Here is a 23,424-nt window from a genome sequence, read left to right as displayed (position 1 = left end):
AGGGTGGGCCGGCCTGGCGGCCCGGTGGGTTGCGGCCTGGTGGGCCAAAGCCCAATTGGCCGGGGGTTTTCTTTTCATTTTTTTGTGTATCTTTTCTGTTTTATTTTAGTTACGTTTTATTTTAGTTTTGTAAAATGCCAAATGAGCACCTAAATTAGTATTACTAATTAGTCCACTGCCACAATTAACTTGGCACCTAAAATAAAATATTTTGTAATTGTTGAGTATTTAAAGTATTTAAATAATAGTTTTGCTACTGTTTTATTACCATTTGAATATTTGAACATTTTATAAAAGTGTGGTTCTCCACCATAATTATCTACGCATTATTTGGCACAACCCGAACATTTTAGTTTTAAAGTTTGAAAACTTTTGTTGTTTGCCTTTTATTCAATTTTGAATTTGAATTGGTTTTTGAACTAACGTGGGATTAACTACAGTGTCAGAGGTGACGTGGCATCAATAGCAGGGAATTACTGTAGTCTAATTATCCGGGCGTCACACATGGACCGGGTGCCGCGTATGTAATGGAGGATACGCTTCACCAGGGTCTAGTGGGAGTCGCGCGGAGCATGCATGTGAAGACAGACCTGTTGAACAACATACTGCAAGTCGGGGCGCGTCAGAGTCAGGTACTGCAGAGTGCCCACAATGGAGCGAGAGAGGCGTCGGGGAGGCCTGAGGCGTCGCGGGAGCCGGGGACGCCAAGGGCGTCGCGGGCGCCGGGGGGGTGCGATCCGTGAGGCAGCCAAACGGAGAGAAACTCGACCCGTGGCGCGGGGGGCACCCTCAAAACCGGGAGGCGGCCCAAGAGGAGCACGTGGGCGGCCGTCACCGGGAGCGGGCAACGCCGCAACATCCGAAGGTACCTACTAAAACCGAAAAACCATCTCATCAAAGTAAACGTGTCGAAAAGTGATCACCCAATGTGAGATAGGATCATAGCAGCGGTAGCCTTTGGTGTTGGGGGATAGCCGAGAAAGATGCAGGCCACAGACCGATGTGCGAGCTTATGCGGAGTAGTGGAAGCGATGCTAGGGTAGCACAGGCAACCGAGAGGCGGAGCTCAGCATAGGAGGGTGGCGTGCCCAACAAGAGGTGATGAGGTGCAAAATTCCCGCGAGTGCGACAGGGACGAATGTTGATGAGCAGTCATGCAGTGGCAAGCGCGTCGGGCCAAAAACGTGGTGACACGTTGGCGTGAAAGAGGAGGGTGCGAACACAGTCATTAAGAGTGCGAAGCACACGCTTAGCGCGACCATTCTGTTGCGAAGTGTACGGGCAAGTGAGACAAAAAATCGTGCAGTGTGTGGCGAGAAGGTTGCGGATCGCAAGATTATCAAACTCCTTCCCGTTGTCTGTTTGCAATGCATGGATGGGACGCCCAAACTGCATGGAGACATAAGAGTAGAAAGCGGTGAGAGTGCCAATAGCATCCGACTTTCGCCGCAACGGGAAGGTCCACGCATAGTGCGAAAAATCATCAAGTATGACAAGATAATAAAGGTAGCCCATATTACTTGCAACAGGAGAGGTCCAAACATCACTATGAATTAACTCAAACGGGTATGATGCAACATGCGAGGAAGTCCTAAAAGGAAGACGAACATGTTTGCCTAGACGACAAGCATGACAAGTGTGATCGTCGATCTTATTACACGTGAATGAAAAACTCCGAAGAATATGACGAAGGGTGGCGGTGTTGCGATGACCGAGACGAGCATGCCAAAGGTCCACTCTGGCGGAAAGCGCCATGGGTGCGGCGACGGAGGAGGTGGATGAGTGGACCAGGTAGAGCTTGTCGGGGCTGTCACATCGGTGGAGCACCATCCGGGTACAGGCATCCTTAACAGAAAAGCCAAACATGTCAAATTCTACGGTGACAGGATTTTCACATGTAAGAGAACGAACGGAAACAAGATTTTTAATGATGTCAGGAGAGACAAGTACGTTAGAAAGATATAATGGCATGGAGTTAGATGGAAAAGCAGCATGACCGACATGAGTAATGGGCATGGAGGAACCGTTTCCCACGGTAATGCGAGCAGCGGTGTGAACGGGGTGGGCGGTAAGAAGGTTACCGAGGTTGGCGGCCATGTGAGCCGTGGTTCCGGTGTCCATGTACCAGTTGCCATCGCCAGTGTACTACTGCGGCGTGGGGGCGGTGTGGAGAGCCGCTTGAAGCGCGGGCCCCAAGGCGCCGGCGGGAGGGCCGGGGCCGATGGCAGTGGCTGTGGAGGCGGCGCCGCAAGGAGCGGTGGGTACCCACCGGCCGACGGCGGCAGCGCAGGCGCGTACGGCGGAGGGGCCGCGTAGAGGGCCTGATGAGAGGTCGGGCGGGCGCCGAAGAAGCCTAGGACGGGGGCGCGCGGTACGGGCATGGAGTACGCGTGAACGACCCCCGTCCAAGGGTTCTGGCCGGCCTGCCAGGGTGCCGGCGGAAGCGGCTGCTGCGGGTGGCGCGACGCCCCACCTTGGGCGGGCGGCTGCTGGTGGTGCTTGCGCCCGCCGCGGCCACGACGACCACCGCGGCGCTCGGCGGGGGGCGGCGTCGGAGCCGGCGGCTGTTGTGGGTAAGGGAACCCCGGCGGTGGCGGCGCCTGGAAGGGGCCCGGGGTAGGCCTCGGCGGGGGGACCGGGGCGGTGGGTGGCGCGCCGCCGCGTGTACCGGCGGTGAGGGCCGTGTGGGTAGCCCGTGTACGCGACATCCGCATCCTCCTCTCCTCCAGCTTCAGGTACGCGACGATCTTGGGGAAAGTCGGGTTGGTGATGAGGGGGATGTTAGAGGCGGCGTTCCCGAAGTCGTCGTTCAGGCCGACGATGAGCGTGCTGAGAAGAAGCTCGTCGGAGACCTTCTCGCCAAGGTCACGGAGCTCGTCAACGAGCTTCTTGAGGCGCATGCAGTAATCGTCAACAGACGAGTCGAGCTGCTGGCACCCAAAGAACTTGCCGTGCAAGAAAACTTTGCGCTGGAGCGCGTTGTCGGTGAAGAGGTCGTTGAGCTTGGTCCAAACGGCGTGAGCATCATCGTCGGCGGAGAGCACCGTGTGAAAGAGATCCTTCGAGATGGTGGTGTAGAACCAACGGATGAGGGTGGCGTCGATGGACATCCACTCCTCATCGTCCTCCATGAAGCGGGAATCCACGGAGCCATCGATGTGACCCCGAAGGTTGTACTCATGGAACACAAGGGAGAAGTACGTCTTCCAGGCATAGTAGGTGGAGGTGAGATGATCGAGGACGACGGGGACCCGAGCGAGGATGTTGAGATCGCGGATAACGACGGGGTCGGGACCGTCGAACGGGTTGGTGCGGCGGCTGCGGGTGGTGCCGGAGGAACCGGGGGAGGCCATGAGGGCTGCGGCGTTGCGAGTGGGGGCAGTGCGGCGTGAGGCGGCGGCGCGGGTTAGGGTTAGGGTAGGAGGGCGGAAGCCTGGAGAAAAGGCGGCGGCTGGACACCCAGGCGGCGGCGGGGGGTGGCAGATCGCGGCGGCGGCGGCTACGGTTTAGGGTTTAGGATCGTAGATATGATATCATGTTGGAAACGAGAGTTTGACAATGCTACACGATGTATTGATCGCGTATACATGGAGTACAAAGTGGGCCACAACTTCAACTATACAATGACTAAGAGGTGGGTCAAGGTATGCAATATACATGCATAAAACCATATGTTTAACGCATGTAACAGGAAAAAACGCCAAACATACAAATTATGTTTTGATGCCTGCTGCATTCACACATACAAAAAAAAGTCTTGGGCACAAGGCAGTGCGCCAAGGAGAGCTCTTATTTGACTTTTCTTTTTGATGATGGGGACAGGCTCCTATTTGACACTAGTCGATCTTTCACAAATGCAGCAAGAGAGTGGGCCGGCCCATTTAGTGCTCGCAATGTAGCGACTCGGTCTAGCTTAACAAGTGGCCCGGGTATTTTTTACCTGTACAACTTTCTAGTGGCTTTGTTTTTTTTTTCAGTCGTCTTTTCATTCAATTTTCCAAAAACCATGAATTTTCTCAAAAGTGGAAATTTCTAATACTTGAAATTTGTATTTTAAAATGATGAACATTTTATAAAGAATTGTGATAATGCTTTTAAAAACAAATAAGCTCATTTACAAAATTGTTATTTCTAAACTAAAATAAATAGGAAATATGACAGAAAATAAGAAGGCAAAAAGCTGGTAAAACCAATAGAAAAAGCCGGATTCCCAAACTGGTTTCTTGTATAAGTTGAAGTCCATAGGTGGGCCCATTTAGCATTCTAGCTCACTCTGTTTTCTACCATTGGTTGTGACATACAGGAGGATTTTCCAGCGCAGCTATATCTCGATTACTACAAGACGGTTGGCGATCGCTAAATGGGCTGGCCCAATATGGCCGGTTTTGGAAATCTTCTACTCCCGGTTTTAGAAGTTTCCACGCATTCTTTTAATTTTCCAGTTTCCAGTGCTTTATTTTTATTTTTTCAACAAATGTTTACTTTTTAATACATGTTATACATTTTTTGTATACATGTGGAACGTTTTTTCATACATACTGAATATTTTTCAAATACATGATCTACATTTTCTTTTGAAATACATGTTTTGATTATTTTTTGAATACATGTTAAATGGATTGAAAATACATATTAGTTTTTTTAATGGCATGAAGCATATTTTCAAAATTATGCAAACAATTTTTTATATTGTATAAACATTTTTTAAATGTGACCAACATATTTTTTGAAATTCTTAAGCATATTTTGGAGACACGTGAATATTTTTTTAAATGTCAGCTACGTTTTTTGCATGGTAAAAAAGATTTTTCAATGACGCAAACCTTTTATATATTGTATAAATATTTTTCAGAAAACACATAAATATTATAAACCCTAAACCCTATTATGACATAAACTTCATGGAAAAGCAAGCATTTTTAATGGATTACAGGAACAACAAGCATTTCATGGAACTTGAACAAAAATGACTAATGATTACATGCGGGTTTTTTTGTGGAAAAGGAGCATTGCCCCTGCCTCTGCATCTGGACGATGCATATAGCCATTATATTAATTATTCTCAGAGACCTTGCAAAGCATTACATGGAACTTGAACAAAAATGACTAATGATTACATGTAGCCATTACATGGAACTTGAACAAAAATGACTAATGACTACATGCGATTTTTTTTGGAAAAGGAGCATTGCCCCGGCCTCTGCATCTGGACGATGCATGTAGCCATTATATTAATTATTCTGAGAGACCCTACAAAGCATTATATCAGTAAGCCTGAAGCCACCATCTTGGCGACACCTGTCACTACTCCTATCCCCTTGATGCAGGGGTGCCGAATGTCCGAGCCTAATACCAAACAGACATCGCACCAAAACCTAACATCTAATGTCGGATGCCCCATCCGAGCCACATACCGGGAATGGGTCACACACCGGTCAGGCGCACTCACCGAGGCTACCACCGTCGTCATCCACCTAACCATCTTCAGAGCAGGTACTGACGCAAAGACCTTGCCAGGTCAGCTGGCGACGCCACCATGGCGCCAGACAGGCGCCACCGCCCTGCGCTCGTCCATCCAGCCGCATCTGTCATCGATATCCAACTACACCATGCCGCCAATACTCGTTGTCATCGACGCGGTAGAAACAACGCCGCACCTCCTGGCAGCCTCCACACCGTCGCCGCTGCTGGAGCTACATGGAGTCCATCACCCACAGCATCTCTCCGCCGAATAGCAGAACCACCCAAGACGGCGCCTCCATGGAGGGTACAACGCGAAGGACGCCGCCGCCGCCCAATCCAAACTGAATTTTGGACTTTCGTCCGGGAGGGGTTCGGAGGTGGATAGGAGAGACCTCGACATCGCCTCCACGGAGGGTAACGACGTTGAGAGACGTCGCCGATGCCGGACCGAACAAGCCGATCAAAGTTTCCTCCGGTTCCCATCCTATACCACCATACCTCCGTCGGCTTCGGATCCGGCAACAAACCACGAACCGAAACCTGCAGAGATGAGAGAGCCATGCGGCTCAACCCACCATGAAGGAGGATCGAGAAGAATCCATCGTAGATCTCCATGCACCGAATCCAGCGATCCGGCGTGGTCAGCAACGACTACCAACACCCCGCGGCGGCCGACGGCGTTCAAGCCGAAGACCCAGAATTGGATCCGATCTGAACCCGGCAGCGCCCGCGACCACCGATCTCGCCCACCACGCAGCCGTCACCACGCCGCGAGCAGGTCGCCGCCGCTGTTGCGCCGCGCACGACGTCGCCACGAAACCCGCCCGCTGCGCCGCCCGACCCCACACTAGCCCGGCGCCCCGCCTGATCTGGCTGCCCCGCGTCAGCAGCGACGGACAAGAGGTAGAGACGCACCGCCGCCGCCCAGCCAGCCAAGCTTTGCGCGGCGGCGAGGAGAGGGGGAGGCGGAGGAGGGCCGAGAGGACGGCGGCTAGGGTTCCCCCCGGGTCGCCCGTGGGGGCGACGCGAGGGGACGAGGGGGACGAGGGCCTGTCCAAGACATGAGGAATGATTACATGCGTGAAAATGACAAAGATAATAGGAGTGCAGCATTTTAGGTGGCGGAGCTAGCAGCAGGTTACGACTGGGGCTCTGCTATATTGAGTGATAAACTTCTGTGATTTCCTGTTTCTGTACATTATATGAAGGGATTATAAGGCAAGTTGTTGCTAGGCCTGGGGCTATAGCCATAGCTGCCCCAGGCCTGTCTCCGCCAGGTCGGAATCACTCAGGTAAATCCAAGTTTGACGATGCTTCGACATCAAATGCAACACAATTATAAACACTTTAACAATGCAAAATCCCTCTCTCTCTCTCTCAAAATAAAATAAAATATGGTGGTTCCAGGACAAGTCAGTAGGCTGCTTAGATGCTTCTTTGGATTTGCCTGTGATGAAATCGAAAGACAGGGCACCATTTTCTTTTTCTTTGAATGGCTTCTATCAGAGAAGCATGCCAATCGTTGGTAAGTGGACCTATTCTGATTGTATCGGCTGCTATTTTGTCGACTTCATGGAAACCCATTTCTGTGTTTTCACTTTTCACTTTTTTGTTTGACGGGGTTCTAACCTTGACATCTTCATTCTGTGTTTTTGAACATTCTGGTGGTAGCTGAACTGCTACAAAATTGAAGCAACAAATGTCCTTAAACCATATCATTCAGGGACCACAGTGAAGAGCAGTACTGTATCTTACAATCTCGCAAGCACAAACACATTTTCATCAGGAATTCTGGCATGCACAAGCTCATATTATTCACTCCAAACCTCTGCAAATTTAAATCATAGCTCATGGGCGTTGATGCCAATGCTGACAATAAGCACATACTATGCTTATTTACCAATTGCCTCTACTTCAACTACCCATGCTAAATACTGAAATCAACAAGTGATTAGATTAAGATGGTCCTCCAATCACATGTCAATTAGAATTGCTCTTCTCAATTAAACACTCGCTTGTGCTCTTCTCATGCTCCATGCCCTAAGCTGCGGCACTATGACCGTGGCACTTCCATTGTTGAAGGCATACATGTGGGCACAGCCGATGTCATCGACAAGCGCCACTGGATAAACTCTAGCCATGATGCAGACCCTGCCACCGCCGCCAAAGCTCTCCACCGCAGACCGATCAATCTGCATGGCATTGTTGATTTTCAGTTCGGTCATGCAGTGAATAATAGGATAAATGACAAAGCCTCCCAACTCACCAGAGTTCTGAGAGATATCTTTCTTTCCTTTTCAAAGTCAAATTCAAAGAAGCCCCCATAGGCTGGTGTGTACAGTCCTGGTCTCAGGGAAGACCTACAAAAAGAAATGAAAATATTTCCTTTTAGTTGCCAGACATCAATAGATATGGACATTTATGGAAAAGACTACGTTAAAAAATATAAGCACTAACCTTCTTAGATCAGAGCACATGAGGACCATGTAATTTTGTTGTGATTTGTAAACTCGGAAGTGCACATCAGTGTGCTCCTCCATGTTGTCGGAGGCCAGAATAACAAGTCCGAATGGCCCTATGCCACCATGAACTGATGCACCCGCTTCCCGGCAGTGCTTCTCGGTGTCAAAAAGCCAGGAAGGATCAAAAGGGTCGGCATCATTGATGGACGTCAGCTCAAAATCTATCTCGACATCAGCCTGTTTCAAGAAAATGATGTGCCTGGTTAGCTTTTTGATGTAAGAAAAATTCTTTGGAAGACCAGGTAAGCACGTTTGTGAAAAGGAAATTACCTGCAAAGTCTCAATTCCCTTGATCTCAAATAGATCTCCCTTCTTCAGCTCTAATGCTTGATGGTTGATTTCATTTGTTCGAAGGGACTCAATCTCTTCAACTGGCCATTGCAGCAACTGCTTGCCATGGCTGTCTAACCAAATTGTCCTTGGGATTGACTAAATGTAATAATAATAAAATGAGATTAAATATGTTACACTGATTTGTTACATCAGTTAAATCATTTTTTCGGTTTGATGCAATTACAGCCAATTAAGGGTAAATTTTCTTACATGGATTCCTGCCCAGCCTTTTGCAACATCATCTGAAGAACTATCTGTCTCGCTACTCCAAGCCCATATGATCCTTCGGCCATGTTTTGAGTCAAAGAAGGATTTTGAAGCATAGAAATTCCCATAATCAATCCTCGGCCATAGCCGACTGTCATCTAGGACAGTATCGGGCACAAAGGCATCACGTTTGAGATCATAAACCCCAATCATGTACATGTCATCAGTGCAATTCATGCTAACTTTGAGGACATGCTTGGCGCCATTTGGGATTGCTGAAGACAAGTCCAGTCCACCCCCACTTCCAGGCAATACTGCGAAAAAATCTAGACACTCCCACATATTGGAGGAATTGGATGAATATAGTGGGTGTTCAACTCTAGTCCAATTCAAGAAGTCTTCACTCTTGTACAAAAGTGCAGCACTATAGCCGTTCAACTCAGCACCAACTGCTATTCTCCATAGTCCATCCGGTCCGATCCAACCGGTTGTCGGATCCCTGAACTGGCTCGAGTTCAAGCCTGGTACGACCGGTTGGATAACTGGGTTATTGTGTGCTTTGGTCCATTCCCTCAGGTATGGATCAGACCGGTTTTTTGGAAGCGCAATGTTTTGGACCTGATGCTTCTGTATGTCGAGGAGACCAGTGTATATGATGATCGGTTGATCACCAGATAGAATTGTGGCTGAGCCAGTCCAGCAACCACTTATGTCACTTGGGGTATCCGGTTCTATTGCGGGTTCAAGATTGATCCAGTTGATGAGGTCCATTGAAACCGAATGGCCCCAAACAATGTTATAGGAGATATTGGGATTATAAGAGCCATTGGGGTTATACTGGTAGAATTCATGGTAAACTCCATTGTAGTACATTGATCCTGAAATTTTTATAAAGACAATATGAGATATACAATGTTGCGATTCTTCTTCCTTTTTATGTATGCCGGAGATTTTCATACCACATGGATCTTTTTTGTTGTCGTAGATTTCCGCGCATTGCCAATACATCAAATATATGAAAAAGTGAGAGAATGTCAATGTGCAACAAATGTACAATTAATATGATTTGGTTATTGGTAAAATGGTGCAAAAGATATTCTAGATTATAAAGCATGTCACTACTCCATTACTACGGTCTACGGTATGGGTATAACAGATATGTATAATATAATGAGACACATGATGTAACACCCGATTTGATGTGGATTTTCTCAGTGGTTTTGTTTTCTCTTGTGGGTCTTTGTTTTTTACCGCCTACGGTTGGACCAAATCCATATTATTTACCCATTGACATGCACCCATTCCCTAGACAGTATGTCCCAATATTTGTCCTTCCATTTACCCCTGTTTAAATGTTTATATTGCTCCAGTGCCGCCACTCAAAAAGCAAACAGTATCCAGATAATTTTGAAAATTCAGGAAAATTCTTTAAGACTTCTTCAGTTATATCTCTAAAGATACTAAGCTCCCTAGAAAGATACAAAGAGTTCTCCGCAGTGAGATGTAAATCGTTTTTCTTTGTTTTTTGCCTCTAAGCTTTCTTTAAAGCTTGTATGAAATCCAAATCTACAAAAAACTCCCTCCATCCAATAGTTCAGAAATTCCGCATAAGCTCCAATTGTTTTTTTTGCTAACGTAGTCAAATTTTACTAGTGCGATTTTGCGGAGGTATCTTCGGAATATGGCTACCATCATATATGGTATATTATCAAAAATCTAACTACAGTGCCTTTCACCGAGCACCTATTTTGTGCAAAATTCAACATATAGACTTGCACAAGTAAGGATTTGGCTACATACTTTTCTATCGCCTATAATTATTTTTGACACAGACATTTAAAAATGATACTACTGTAATAGTATTATATATTCGAAAGTGATACTACTGTAATAGTATATATTCCCTCTGTTTCAAAAACTAGTGCTTACTAGTTTTCTTTAAAGTAAAACATGTCTATGTTTGACCAAGCTCATACAAAAAAAAAATCAACATCCACAATACAAAATTAGTATAATTAGATTCATCATGAAGTGTATTTATATTTTATTTATTTAGTATTTAAAATATCAATGGTTTATTCCATAAACTTGGTTAAACATGGATATGTTTGCATTTAGAAATGTAATATGCACTAAATTGTGAAACGAAGGGAGTATATTTTAACAAGTATATTATTGAATATTGGCACACCAAATTAAGATCGGCTACTAGGTTTAACAAGTATATTATTGAATATTCCAGTTAGGCGAAACGCTGACCAATTTGTCTTGGACCAACAGGACAAGAAAAGCACACCAAATATATCTGACAGGTCACAAAAAAATTCAACAGAAAGTATAGAGGAAACTTAAAAAGGAATCGGAGGTAAACGTACCATTGATCCAATTCTTCGGGGGTTGGAAGTGGTAGTCAGTCCTGTACCTCTTGCCGACGATGGAGCAGGCCTTTGGAGATTGTGGGCAGAAGAAGACTCCCTCTCCATTGCTACAAGGTCGTACCTAAGACATTCGGTGCCAGCATGAAAGGTGAAGTGAGGTCCTACTTATAGAAAGAAGGAAAAACCATTCTGAGACGACCAAATATTTCGAAACTCATACCAGTCTTATTGTGTCATATTCACAAAGTTTTATGAGAATATCCGCTATGACGACAATTTGTTTTGCTATTTCAAATACATTAAAACTAGCAGTCCGAAAACTAGTTGTTTAAATTATAACGGTTTCAAAGCGAACATAGTTATAGGATATCGTTGAAATATACTCAGTTGAGTGGAATATAGAGGAGATGTTTTAGGGGAGCTCCTTTGTAGAAACTAGTTAGTAGACTTACATTGCTTTCTCTAAGATTAATATCAGAGACTTGATTCAATTTGTAGAAGGAAAAAGGAGATTTAGAGGCAATTGAGTGGACATGGCTTACCAGGATTTGGAAAACAATGCCGGTGGAGAACATACACGCAAGGCCAGCAAGCCAGCTGTAATAGCATAACACTAATTAATCGTAAGAAACAAATTGAATAATTAATGAACTTAACAAACAATGGAATGATTCATAGACTTACACTGTCAAGACACGCATCAAGAGTAAGTTGACAGCAGCAGCATCCAGCCAAGCAGCAGACAAATAAGGAACATTTGTAATGCAAAGTTAGTCAAATTAACACTTGGGCATTCGCAGGAAAAGAAAGATGGACATATGGATATTAATACGAATGAACTACTCAATCGATGGACGTACTAATTGGTTTGATGCGATATTTGGCAAAAATAAAAATTTGCCAACAATTGACAATCTTTCTAGAAATTATCAAGAACCACTTGATAGACAACCAATTGGTAGAAACTTTTTAGATTTGCTAATAATTAGCTTGTGAAATATTGACATCAAACACGAGGAAGCAATTCCGGTTAGCTATCTCAAAACCAAAAATCAACGAAGAAAATATTAAGATCAAACCAATTAGTAATGCACCAAATGCGGTTGGGATTGGAATGCAACAACTATAATTAACTCAAACATCCAGCTGAACTGAGAATCTCTCGATTGTGCTTGATTCGGGAGGGGACAAGTAAGAAAGAATCCCTCACCTTGCAAATGCACGGTCATCAGCATCGACGGGCGGCAAAGAATGCAAATGTTTCCCAGCGAGCAACTTGAACGAAGATGAGATATATTATACTATTAACAAGGTAGGTAGTTAGGTAGGCTTCCGTGAGTTGGAATGCATGTTCCTTGTCAGTTTGTGTGGCCATTGGCTGGCATTGGTTGGTTCCTACTGTTTTCTGTTGGTGGACATGTCTTTTTCACTTGTCCATGTACCTAAGTACATCCATGGTTATGCCGGATATGTCTTCTCCTCCTCTTGTCCACATCCTTCTTTATGCTTCTCCATTTGTCTCCTAGTGAGTGACTAGCATGATCCATTGGAGACAGAGTTGTTGAGTTGTTTTTGTCAAGATTTATAGTTGATGCAGTTGTCTTGTGGCATTTGTCCAGAGTTGTTGAGTTGTTTTTGTCAAGATTTACAGTTGATGCACTTGTCTTGTGGCATTTGTCCAGAGTTGTTGAGTTGTTTTTGTCAAGATTTACAGTTGAGGCACTTGTCTCGTGGCATTTGTCCAGCGAGCTAACATTTGTCCTCCTCATTTGCTTGCTACATGGGCCTGGCCCAACGCACATTTCCTCTTCATTTTAGTTCCTTTTTTTTATTACCATGGAGAAAAAAGATCCTTTTTTCTTCTGTTTTTTAACTAACGGCCGTGTTTAGTTCCTTTTTTCAACTGATGTTTCATTTGACCTTCACTTTTGAGAGGTTTCATTTAATTTTAAAAATGATGATGAACTCTAAATTGTATCCATGAATTCAAAGTTGTCTATGACTTCGAAAAATATTTACATATTCAAAAAATTGAGAAATCTTGTGAAATTTGAAAAATGTTTGTGAAATTAAAATAATGTTAACGAATATGAATAAGTATTAAAAATTAAAAAATGTTTATAAAATCAAAAAAAATGTTCGTGAAATCATACAGATGTTCATGAAATTGAAAAGGATATCCCTGACTTTGATTTTTTTCCAATTTTAAAAATATTAACGAATTTTAAAAACATTTACGCTTTTTGAAAAAAATATGAATTTTAAAAGAAATATATGTTTAAAATAATGTTAACAAGTTTGAAAAAGTCTATGAACTAGAAAAGGAAAAAAAACTTAAAACATACAACGGAAAACATAAAACAGACAGAAAAATGGGTGAAAACACGTTGACGTCTTGCTTATAGCGAGACAGAATGACGTCGCATAAAGGAATGTTGTACTATTCTGCCCTAGTTGCGTATCCGTTCTTCCTGTTCTGCACTCGGCTCATTTTTTTTTTAATTCCTTTTTATTTCAAAAAATGTAATCAAATATTTTTATATGTTTCCCAAATTAATTTAATTGGGTTTTCAAAATGTTCACTTTAAAAATATTCCGGCAATGTAACAGTTTGTTCACGCGGTTTAAAAAATTCGCTATCATTCAAAAACTATTTTTGACATTTTAAAATTATTCATACGTTTAGAAATATGCTGTCGAAATTTAAAAAAAATAGTTGTCACATTTTAAAAGTACTCACATGTTTAAAAAATATAGGTTCATGACATTTTTGCAAGGAAAATTATGAGTTGTAAAATATAGTACATGTAATTTTTTAAAAATGTTTTGTACCATTCAAATAAATATTCATGACATATAAAGAAGGTTTTCACATTTAAATATATGTTCATGACATTTTCTAAAATGTTCCATGCGTGTTTAAAAATGACCAACCTGTATATAAAAAATGTTCAATGTCCATTATAAAAATGTTAAACCTATGTTCATAAATCTATTCAACCTGAATTTTAAATGCTCGACGTGTCTCTGATAAGTGATTCACATGTATTAAAATGCTTATGTACATTTTTAATAATTACAACATGTATTTAAGAAAAAGGTAAATTAAAAATGATAGTATTTTTAAAAAGACTGTGTGAAGAACTGAAAATAAAGAAGAAAATGAATGCTGATAAAAAACAAGGGTTTATCATTTATGCCATTAGTTGTGTTCCATTACTCGGTTTTGCCACTAGGAATTTCAACTGCTCAAAAAAGCCATCGCTTCGTTAGGCACATGCTCAAAAATGCCACTGGGCACCATTATTGTCTGCTCAAATCCCGTTTGCCATGTCATAATGACCAAAATACCTATATAACAACATGTCAGCTCTTCCTCTATCTCACTACAATAAAGTGTGGGTCCCACTTGATCCGAATAGCATTCTTACAAGTGGGGTCCAAACTTATCATTGTGAGATAGAGAGAGCTGACATGTGGGTATAAGGGTATTTTCATCATATAACATGGTCAACAAGTTTGACCTGAAAATAACGATGTCTAATGGCATTTCCGAGCAAACATCTAATGGAACGATGGTATTTTTGAGATATCTAATGGCATTTTTTAGCAAGCATCTCATGAAACGATGGCATTTTTGAGTACTAGCAATTTCTAATGACAAAACTGAATAGTGAGACACAACTAATGGCATAAATGATAAAAACCCCAAAAAGAAAAAAAAGTGAAGAACCTTTCAATACCGAACAGAATGTTTCTATAACCGGTCCGTAGGAGCGTTCTAAGGAAAGAGGCACTATTTGGCCAGCCCACTAAGAAAAACACTCTAGGTGAGGCTTTCTTGAGAGCGACTAATTGAGGAGCACTCCTTCGGAGCCTCCCCAAGGGTCACTTGGGGTGGGCTGAGAGTGTGCCACTTGGCGTGCTCTTAGCCGCCACCACGTGTCTCTTGACGCACCCTTTGGATTTTATTTTATTTATTTATTCGCACATGTTTTCGGATTTTAGATGGTTTTTTCCTTGTTTTTTTTTCGGCATTTCAGTTTTCTACCGGTCTTTCTTAGCTCTTGGACAACAAAAGTTACAAAAAAATGTGCGAAAAAACATGTTTTTTTTTTCTTCCATGAGAGGCACGGCCGTGCCTCTCGAAAACGAAAAAAGAACGCATTTTTGTTTTTTCCTTTCGCGAGAGGCACGGTTTTGCTTCCGCTGGAGAGATGATCGTGCCTCTCAGAAACAAAAAAATGTGTTTTTTTCTTCCGTGAGAGGCACGGTTTTGCTTCCGCGAGAGGCACGGCCGTAAACGGCTTTCGAAAAGGAAAACAAAGTGCTCCTGGCCTGATTTTGTCGTCCGGTTCTCTTTGTGAAAAAAAGTTTGTCAAAATCTATCAAATTTGAATCTATTTTGGAAGATCTCGACGCAAGAAATCTATGTTGAAAATGGTTTGAGATTTGGCCGCACGGGTCAAGAGATAAAATATCTTGAATAAACGAATCTACGAAAAAAGGGAAAACTACAAGGTTGCGACAAGGGGCGCACATGCAGCGTGCCACTTGTGACAATTTGTGGTGGGGGAAAGTAATCTTTGGAAGGAGTGCTCCTCAATTAGTGATTTCGGATTTTCTTCGGTCTCGGAATAAGCGGGGCACGTCTATTTATTGGTTACAGCGAAATCAAGGGGAGGGCTTGCCCAGGCATACACGGGCCACAACCATGTTTTTTTTGCTTTTTTCACGTTTTCTGATTTTTCCTTTATGTTTTTACTTTTTTACTTAAAAATATTCTAAATCTATATATTAATTAAAACATTAGAAAGTATATTTATCACGTATACAGAAGTGGTATACGAAAAATGTTAATCAAGCATTTGAAAAAATGTTGAACAAATTGTGAAAAATGTTAATCAAGCATTTGGAAATTGTCAAATGTGTATAGAAAAATGTTGATCAATTGAAAAAAAATGTTCATCAAGCATTTGAATTAATATTGAGAAAGTATGTGAACATTGTTGATGAAGCATTTCAGAAATGTTAAATGTACATAGGAAAAATGTTGACCCCATACAAAAAATTGTTAATCTTGTATTTGGAAAAAAAATGTTAATCAGGAATTTGAAAAAAATATGTTAAAAATCTGTATAAAAATGGTGACCTGTATTCATTTTTTTAATCTTGTGAAAATGTTAATCTTATATTTGGAAAACGTTAATCAAGCATTTCAAAAATATTTAAAAATTATAGAAAAAATGTTGACCATGTATTAAAAATGTTAATTAAGCATTAAAAACGAGAATTGAAAAAATGTTGACCATGTATTAAAAATGTTAATTAAGCATTAAAAACGAGAATTGAAAAAATGTTGACCATGTATTAAAAATGTTAAACTTGTATCTAACAAATGATAAACGTGCATTAAAAAGGGTATTAGATATATACCAAAAATGTGTATTGGAAAACAGTGAAAATCCGAGAGAAAATGAAAGAAAGCCAGATGAAAAACGAGAAATAGCAATAACGCAGTGTCGCACACACATGTATAGCCCATGAGTGTACGTCGTCCTGTTTTACTATCTTCCACCGATCGCGTGAGCAACGACGACACAAGGTTTACGTACTTCTACAATAGCCATTAGGCCCTAAATCGACCCAAGTGATCTTGTTATTAAGGTCAATGGGCTTGGCACAAGTAGTAGCAGCTACCTAGCTGGCGGCGGATCGGTCAGCATAACCCACGCATCCACATGAAAAGGAACTTGGAGCAAGGGATCACGACCTAGCACGCGCTGCATTTTTGCCTCTCGCCCACGAAAGATCTAGGGATGCAGTCGCAATCCGCGCGGCACGTCGGTGCTCTGTGTCAACTTTCAATTTGAGTTTTGCCGACTTGTCAACTCTTCCGCGGTATGTATCATTAATCGTTATGTTTTTTTTGATAATATAATAGTGTTCTTGTACTGTTGATCCTAAAGAGATCGATTACGAGGTGTAATGTTTTGAAGGTGATCCTGGTGAGTATCTATTAGAAAGTGTATGTAACGACGCGGGGTGCCAGACCGGGCGTCTGGTCTCGCGCGCGAGTAGCAGACCGACCGAGCAGCGAGGACGTTCTCTCTCGATTCCAGTCTCCAGATCAAATCCCCTTTCCCTAACCTAGCGCTAGCTGAGGCTCCGGCGGCGGCGAGCGTTTCTGGTCCGGCGGCCGGCCTTCTCCTCTCGCCTCTCCCTCAGTTCCTCCCCTCCACTCCGGCCAGCTCCCCTCCCCTCCGTCCGGCCCTCTCCTCCGCAGCTCCGCCAGGCGCCAGGCCGCCAGTTCGCCTACGGCTTCCCCAGCGCGGCAGCTACCGCCAACGCCCTCCATCGATAGTCTGGCCTCGGATCAGCGCCGTCCAGCAGCAGCAGGTAGCAGGTCCGGCCTCGGTTCCACACTTCCTCTGTTTCTTTCCCTCTGTTTCTAACAAATCTGTAGATTATTCAGTGAGTGCTTGTAAATTGAAATTGAACTCGATTCATTTGCTGCATATGATCATACATGATTGCTACTTGATTCATTTGCTACATATGATCATAATGTAAGCTTGAAGCCAAAAAATGCAGTAAGCTGAAATTGCAATAACTTCCTTTACTATGTGATTCATTTCTTGCTTACTATGAAAATTGAAGTGTTTGTCCCATGTACATTAGGCCGTGCACATTGTCACTGCCACTGATTTCTATTTTGTTTATGTGATTGTCATGCAGATGAAGAAGAAGGATGTTAGCATATTCGAAATATGGGACAAATCTTCAAAGACAAGGAAAATAACTTCTACATCCACACCAACTTCTCTTTCCGTTGAGGTTGAGAGAAATCTGCAGCTAGCACTAGTGCAAAGACATGACGAAGCTCCGCAACCGGAGAGGGAGACAACCCCAATTGTAGAAGATGATGAAGCGGTCGATGAAGAAGATGAATCAATGCCCCAATTTGAAGCCGATTTGGCAGCTCTGGAACGTGATCCCGACAAGCCACTTCCCATATCTTCGTATCATGCCAATGACCAAGATAGAGTTAGAAGGAGATACATTGACTTGGGTGCTTGTCAACCAAAGGATCATAAGTTTGAGATCAGAGATTTTAGTGGACATCCCCGTCGCTTTTGCCTTACTTGGTTTAAGGATCATAAGTGGCTTGAGTATAGTGTGCAAGAAGAGGCTGCTTTCTGCTTTGTTTGCTACTTGTTCAAGGATAAAACAAAGAGTTCCGGAGGAGATGCATTTGTGAACGGTGGGTTTAATAATTGGAACTTGAAAGCTAGATTGAAGAGGCATATTCGTGCTGTTAGTAGTGCTCACGCTGAAGCTCAAGAAAAGTATAATATGTTCACTACACCTACAACATCAATTAGGGAGTCCATTGCTTCAAACACCACACAGTACAAGGTTCTATATAAGCTCCGTGTGACATGGACACTCAAGTGTTTAAGATTCCTATTGCACCAAGGTTTGGCATTTAGAGGACATGATGAAAGTTATGACTCACTAAATAAAGGAAAATTTCCTTGAGCTTTTAAATTGGCTAGCAGGAAACTTTGAAGAGGTTGATAGGGTGGTTCTAAAGAATGCTCCACAAAATTGTAAGATGACTTGCCATGATATAGGGATTTTTATTTCTATGCCCCTGGTTCCTTAGCTCTACTCATTCATCCCAACTCTGTTAACTTTTTCTCACTTTTCCCCACTCCCTTGCCCGAAACCCTCATAACTGGTTATAACGGACGTTGCCGTCGGGTCAATGCCTTTAACAGTTAGCTGACGAGTGGGGCCGCGTATACGTGGGCGCATGCAAGACCGCGGTCGTGGGGTAGCACGTGTCCATGGACATGCCCGAAACGTCCCATCATATAAAGAGGGCAACCACCTCCATCGCCCCTACCATTTTCCCCCAAATCCCCTCGCTGCCGCATCGTCTTCCTCTGCACGCCGTCGTCATCTCGCTCTCCTCCACTGCCTCCACCACACCGTCTCGCTCTCCCGCACCACATCCTCTTCCTCACCTTCATCGCCTCCATCTGTCAGATGGCCGACGCTCGTGGCGACGCCGGCGCAGCGGCCGGAGATGTGGTGGAGCTGTAGGGTCAGGGCGCGGTGACCGCGGATGTCCGCAGCGTCCATGGCGGTGCGGGGAAACTCGCAACCGCTGCGGATGTGGCGGGCTCTGCCTCATCGCTGCAGAAGGTGATGGCGTCGAGCGGCGCAGTCCATCCCGATGCCCCCGTTGCGCCGCCTGCCGTGGAGGAGCAGGTATTTGCACTTGCTTAGCTTGTAGAGTTAGTTCGATTGTGATTTATATAGTAGTTCAGATGGTTAGAGTAGTTGGTTTGACGGATGGGCCGGGGTTTTTTTGTATGGGTTGGGGGGATGGGGGTTTTTGGACTAGGGTTTGTTGGATAAATTGGTTGCAAAAATGCTAGCTAGATGTTGTGAACTATGATTTTAGGTGCTGCAATGATTGGGGTTTTTAGATTTGTTTTTAGATTTGGATAAATTCGTTGCAAAAATGCTAGATGTTGTGAACAGATTGGGGTTTTTAATGCTATGATGCTTATTAGATTTGTTTTTAGTGCTCACAGATTGGGGTTTTTAATGCTACTCAAGTTATTTGATTCAAGTTATATTAGCTCTGTTGTTCACAATATGTAGTTATATTAGCTCTGTTGTTCAATGTGTGTGCATGACAATGGAAAATGCAAATAGGATCATAGTATATTAGCCCTATGATCAAGTGTGCATATCTAAATTTCAATATGTAGTTATATTAGCTCTGTTGTTCAATGTGTGTGCATGACAATGGAAAATGCAAATAGGATCATAGTATATTAGCCCTATGATCAATGTGTCATCTGTGCATATCTAAATTTTCAATTGGCTTATGTATTTACTAGTGATGGATGTAATTGTATATTCAGGAGGATGATGGTTGGGGGAAGAGGAGGAAGATAGACTATACTTTCGACGACCCGTATAATGAAATTTAGATTGTTCATTTAGTTCGTTTGACATGGTGTATTCCCATGAATCTATAATGTACTAATGTAATTCATTCGTGTGTGCAGTATGTCTCTGGGGAAGATGTGGATGTGGACCGCGGCAACTTCGCCTCCTTCAAAGAGAAGGAAGAGGAGAAGATCAGGCTCAAGGGCGTGGATTACTACTACAAGAGCAGGACCAAAACTTGGCGCTGCCCCTACTGCACCACCAAGCCAAAGCCAAAATCCGGCCGCTTCGTTCACCTTCTAGCTCATGCAGAAGATGTGGCCATCCACGGCGAGGACTACAAGATCATGGGGCAGCATGCTGCCCTAGCCAAAGTCCTGTCTCCCCTTCCCTGATGTCATGATGTTATGATGTGTTTTAAGTACTTTAGGTTGTTTGCTGAACTATGTGGGTGAACTATGTTTGTGAATAGGATGTGGGTTACCTTTTGGTGGTTGGATGAATTTTATATGCATGTGGCTATCTATGTTGGGTATTTTTGTGTTTTTAAATTTATCTGCTATGATTTGTTTCATTGTTTTGAAAGTTCAGGTACTGCAATGATCACACATATGCTGCAAATATGCTGCAATCCATCATTTTATCAAGGGTTCCCTTTTATCAAATATTCCAATAACAGAGCAAAAAACAACATTTTAATGAAGATGTATTATCAACTATCTATGTTTGTGTAGAAGATCATGTGTGCAAAATTTGAGGTGATTTAGAGGAGGTCAGAGAAATTTGAATTTGAGAAATGTGCTCCAAATAAGCTCCCAGGCTAGGGTAAACAGCCCATTTGTAATCACATAAGACAACATTAATATAAAACTATAGGCCAAGTTTATTATTTTTGAATTAATCTTCATATTTTTACATTTTCTTTTGAAAACATATGCTTTAATATAAAAACTATTAAAAACACGTTTTGAAATATGAAAATGGAAAGCTAACTTCAGATCCTTCTTATTCACTTTAAAATAAAGCTTTAGTGATTTTTTGATTTTTTTAAATTTTTCAAAAACAGAAGGTAACACCACCTCCTCTCCTTGAACTCTATGAAATCATGTACATGATAGCTCATATGTGTGAAGGTTTTCTCATGAAAATGACCATAGAGCAAGTTTATGATTTTTGGTTGGTAACATGTCACATAAGACAACATTGTGAGCAGGTTTAATATTTTTTTGATTTTTTTAAAACTAATGGTGCTCATTTGACCTCGATCGTGCCAGCTAGGGTTTTTTCATGAAAATTACCATAGACCAAGTTTAGTATTTTTCCTCGTTAGGTTGTCTTATAAAACGACGAACGGCGAAGGTTTCATATTTTTCAATTTTTTTTAAATTAGTTATGCTCAGTCAAAGCCTTCGAAACCCCGTTGACCAGCTCAAAACCCCTCTAAACCCCGCAGGGTTTCGCTTAACCCTAGCTCCCAACGCCAGCCGTCCGATCATACCCTCGCGCCAAGCGATAGCCCTTAGATCTGGCCTTCTAGAAGGAACTAGGTGGGCTGGCTGTGTGCAGGCTCCGCGCCGTTGGATCACAAGGACGGCTCCGCATCGTTGGATCGTGGGGCGATCCGCGAGAGGCGATCCTATTGGTTGTGCTCGGCTGCTCGCCCACCACTGACTCCGTGAAAAAAATGTTGTTATTGGGCCCAAAAGGAAACCAAGCTCTGGTTGGGCCGTCGAATTGCGTCATTTATTTTGCATCGTTTGCTCTGTTTTTTGTGAACGTGCTGGCTCTGTATTTTCACATCGTTTTTTGCATCGTTTGCTCTGTTTTTTGCATCGTTCTTTTTTTCTATACAAATGTAAAATGACCAAATTTATAAGGGCTAAATTTATTTTTATCATGCAAAATGGCCACAAACTATCAAAAAATGGGTCATTTTGCGTTTGTATAATGGCCACAAGCCCTCTATCTCTTTTTATCATGCAAAATGACCAAATTTTTAAGGGCCAAATTTAGTTTTATCATTCAAAATGGCCACAAGCTCTTCAAAAATTGTCTCTTTTTGTTCATATAATATAGGGTTTGACCACGGATTCCCACGCGTGCAATTAGCTTCTTTTTCTTCTTCTTTTCAAACCACCGTTTCCCACGCGTGTACACTCCCGATGCTGCGGTGGGTTTGAAAACGGGCTACTAACTTCACATTTGACCCCGTTATTGCCACGGCCAAATAACACGTAGCACTACGGCTATTTAAGCCACCCTCTGCCTCTGCCATCCCTCATCCATCTGCCCTTCTTGCTCTTCGACCCCATCTCCGTCTTCTGCACATCCCTCAGCCATGCAGTACACCGGACCAACCTACCGCTTCCCACCCACCGTGCCGGAGAGGCTCTACCCTACCGGCGTGTACGTTGATCGCACACTACATGTGTGGGCGATATCAAGGCTGAGGACCACAAGGAACTTCACCGAGTTCTTCCTCGCGTCCGGCTACCACCACCTCTCGAGGGGATCTCCAACGATGTTCCGCGTCGAGGAGGTCATCCAAAACCGGGTGGTGGTTTCTCTCCTTGCCCAATTCACCAACACATTCGACGCCTTCTACCTCCTCGGGCGGGTGTTTTGGTGTGGCTCCGAGTTCATCGCTTTCACCACCCACAACAGGTTCACGGAGTACAACAACATCTTCCCCACCGCGACGCGCATGCAAACTCTTCCGTACCCCATCGACAACGCCCCGGAGGAGCAGTGAAAAGGGCGCCCGGAGGAGGAGCGAGGTGGAGAAGGCGGCGGCTAGGGTTCTAAACCCTCTATCTTTTTTTAGTCTATGTTATGTTAAGTTGTAATTGAACTATGTTGGAGTTGCTATGGGCATGTTGGCCCTTTTCTTAAATTCTATTATTAAGTTTTCTATCTATTCTATTATTAAGTTCTTCCTAGTTTGAGCTATGTGATCATGCTATGGGCTTGTTGGCCCTATCTACATATTGGGACTACATATTTGTTGATTATTTTCTTAGAGAGCTCGGCTTGTTAGTAGGGTTCCCTTGTTAGTAACCACCTAGTGCATGCAAGGAAGCTTTGTTAGTAGGGATGAATGAGTACAACTAAGCAAGGGAGTGGCTCTTTTTTTACACAAGCCACAAATATGTAGCCACCTAGCTAGAAGAGAGAAACCGGCGGCAGTGACCGTCGCTGCATCCGTGGCGGCTGGCGTGCAAGAAAGCCGCTCCGTTAGTGCATCGTGGCGGATGCATCGGCGCATGCAGGCTCGGTCGGCGCATCATGGGATCGTGGCATCGGCGCATGCAGGCTCGATCGACGCACGCAGACAGGGTTTGCTGGGTGCATGCATAGCAGGCTTCTGTCCTGGTGGCGCGCGCAGACGTTTAATGCAAGGGATGGCCCAACGAAACCACGGCCCAATGGTCGAACAGCAACACCACCCAACGCGGCCCCACTTGTCAGGTCGAACGGACGACACAGTCCAGCATGGCCCCACTAGTCAGAGTTAACGGTCAAGCCTTTGACCCGACGGTAACGTCCGT

General features: G+C 43.6%; 1 protein-coding gene across 3 annotated transcripts; it reads right to left on the bottom strand.

Annotated features, from left to right (window-relative positions):
- Nucleotides 1–7,163: 7,163 nt before the first annotated feature.
- Nucleotides 7,164–12,188, bottom strand: LOC123126272 (beta-fructofuranosidase, insoluble isoenzyme 4). 3 transcript variants are annotated; one of them, XM_044546636.1, is made up of 9 exons: nucleotides 12,114–12,188; nucleotides 11,446–11,500; nucleotides 10,901–11,024; nucleotides 9,485–9,514; nucleotides 8,529–9,403; nucleotides 8,256–8,414; nucleotides 7,921–8,162; nucleotides 7,730–7,823; nucleotides 7,164–7,655 (listed from the first exon to the last, which is right to left on the bottom strand). In XM_044546636.1, exons 2-9 carry the CDS (start codon nucleotides 11,476–11,478, stop codon nucleotides 7,467–7,469), a joined length of 1,746 nt encoding a protein of 581 aa, XP_044402571.1. In that variant the 5' UTR covers nucleotides 11,479–11,500; nucleotides 12,114–12,188; the 3' UTR covers nucleotides 7,164–7,466. The 3 variants fall into 3 exon arrangements, with proteins under 3 accessions (XP_044402571.1, XP_044402572.1, XP_044402573.1); XM_044546637.1 differs by having other exon boundaries at nucleotides 9,485–9,493; XM_044546638.1 differs by lacking the exon at nucleotides 9,485–9,514.
- Between the last annotated feature and the right edge of the window lie 11,236 nt (nucleotides 12,189–23,424).

This window comes from Triticum aestivum, chromosome 5D (assembly GCF_018294505.1).
Source record: "Triticum aestivum cultivar Chinese Spring chromosome 5D, IWGSC CS RefSeq v2.1, whole genome shotgun sequence".
In the NCBI taxonomy this organism is placed as follows: Eukaryota; Viridiplantae; Streptophyta; class Magnoliopsida; order Poales; family Poaceae; genus Triticum; species Triticum aestivum.
Note: the sequence above shows the minus strand (reverse complement) of the source record. Positions and strands in the feature narration are given on the sequence as shown.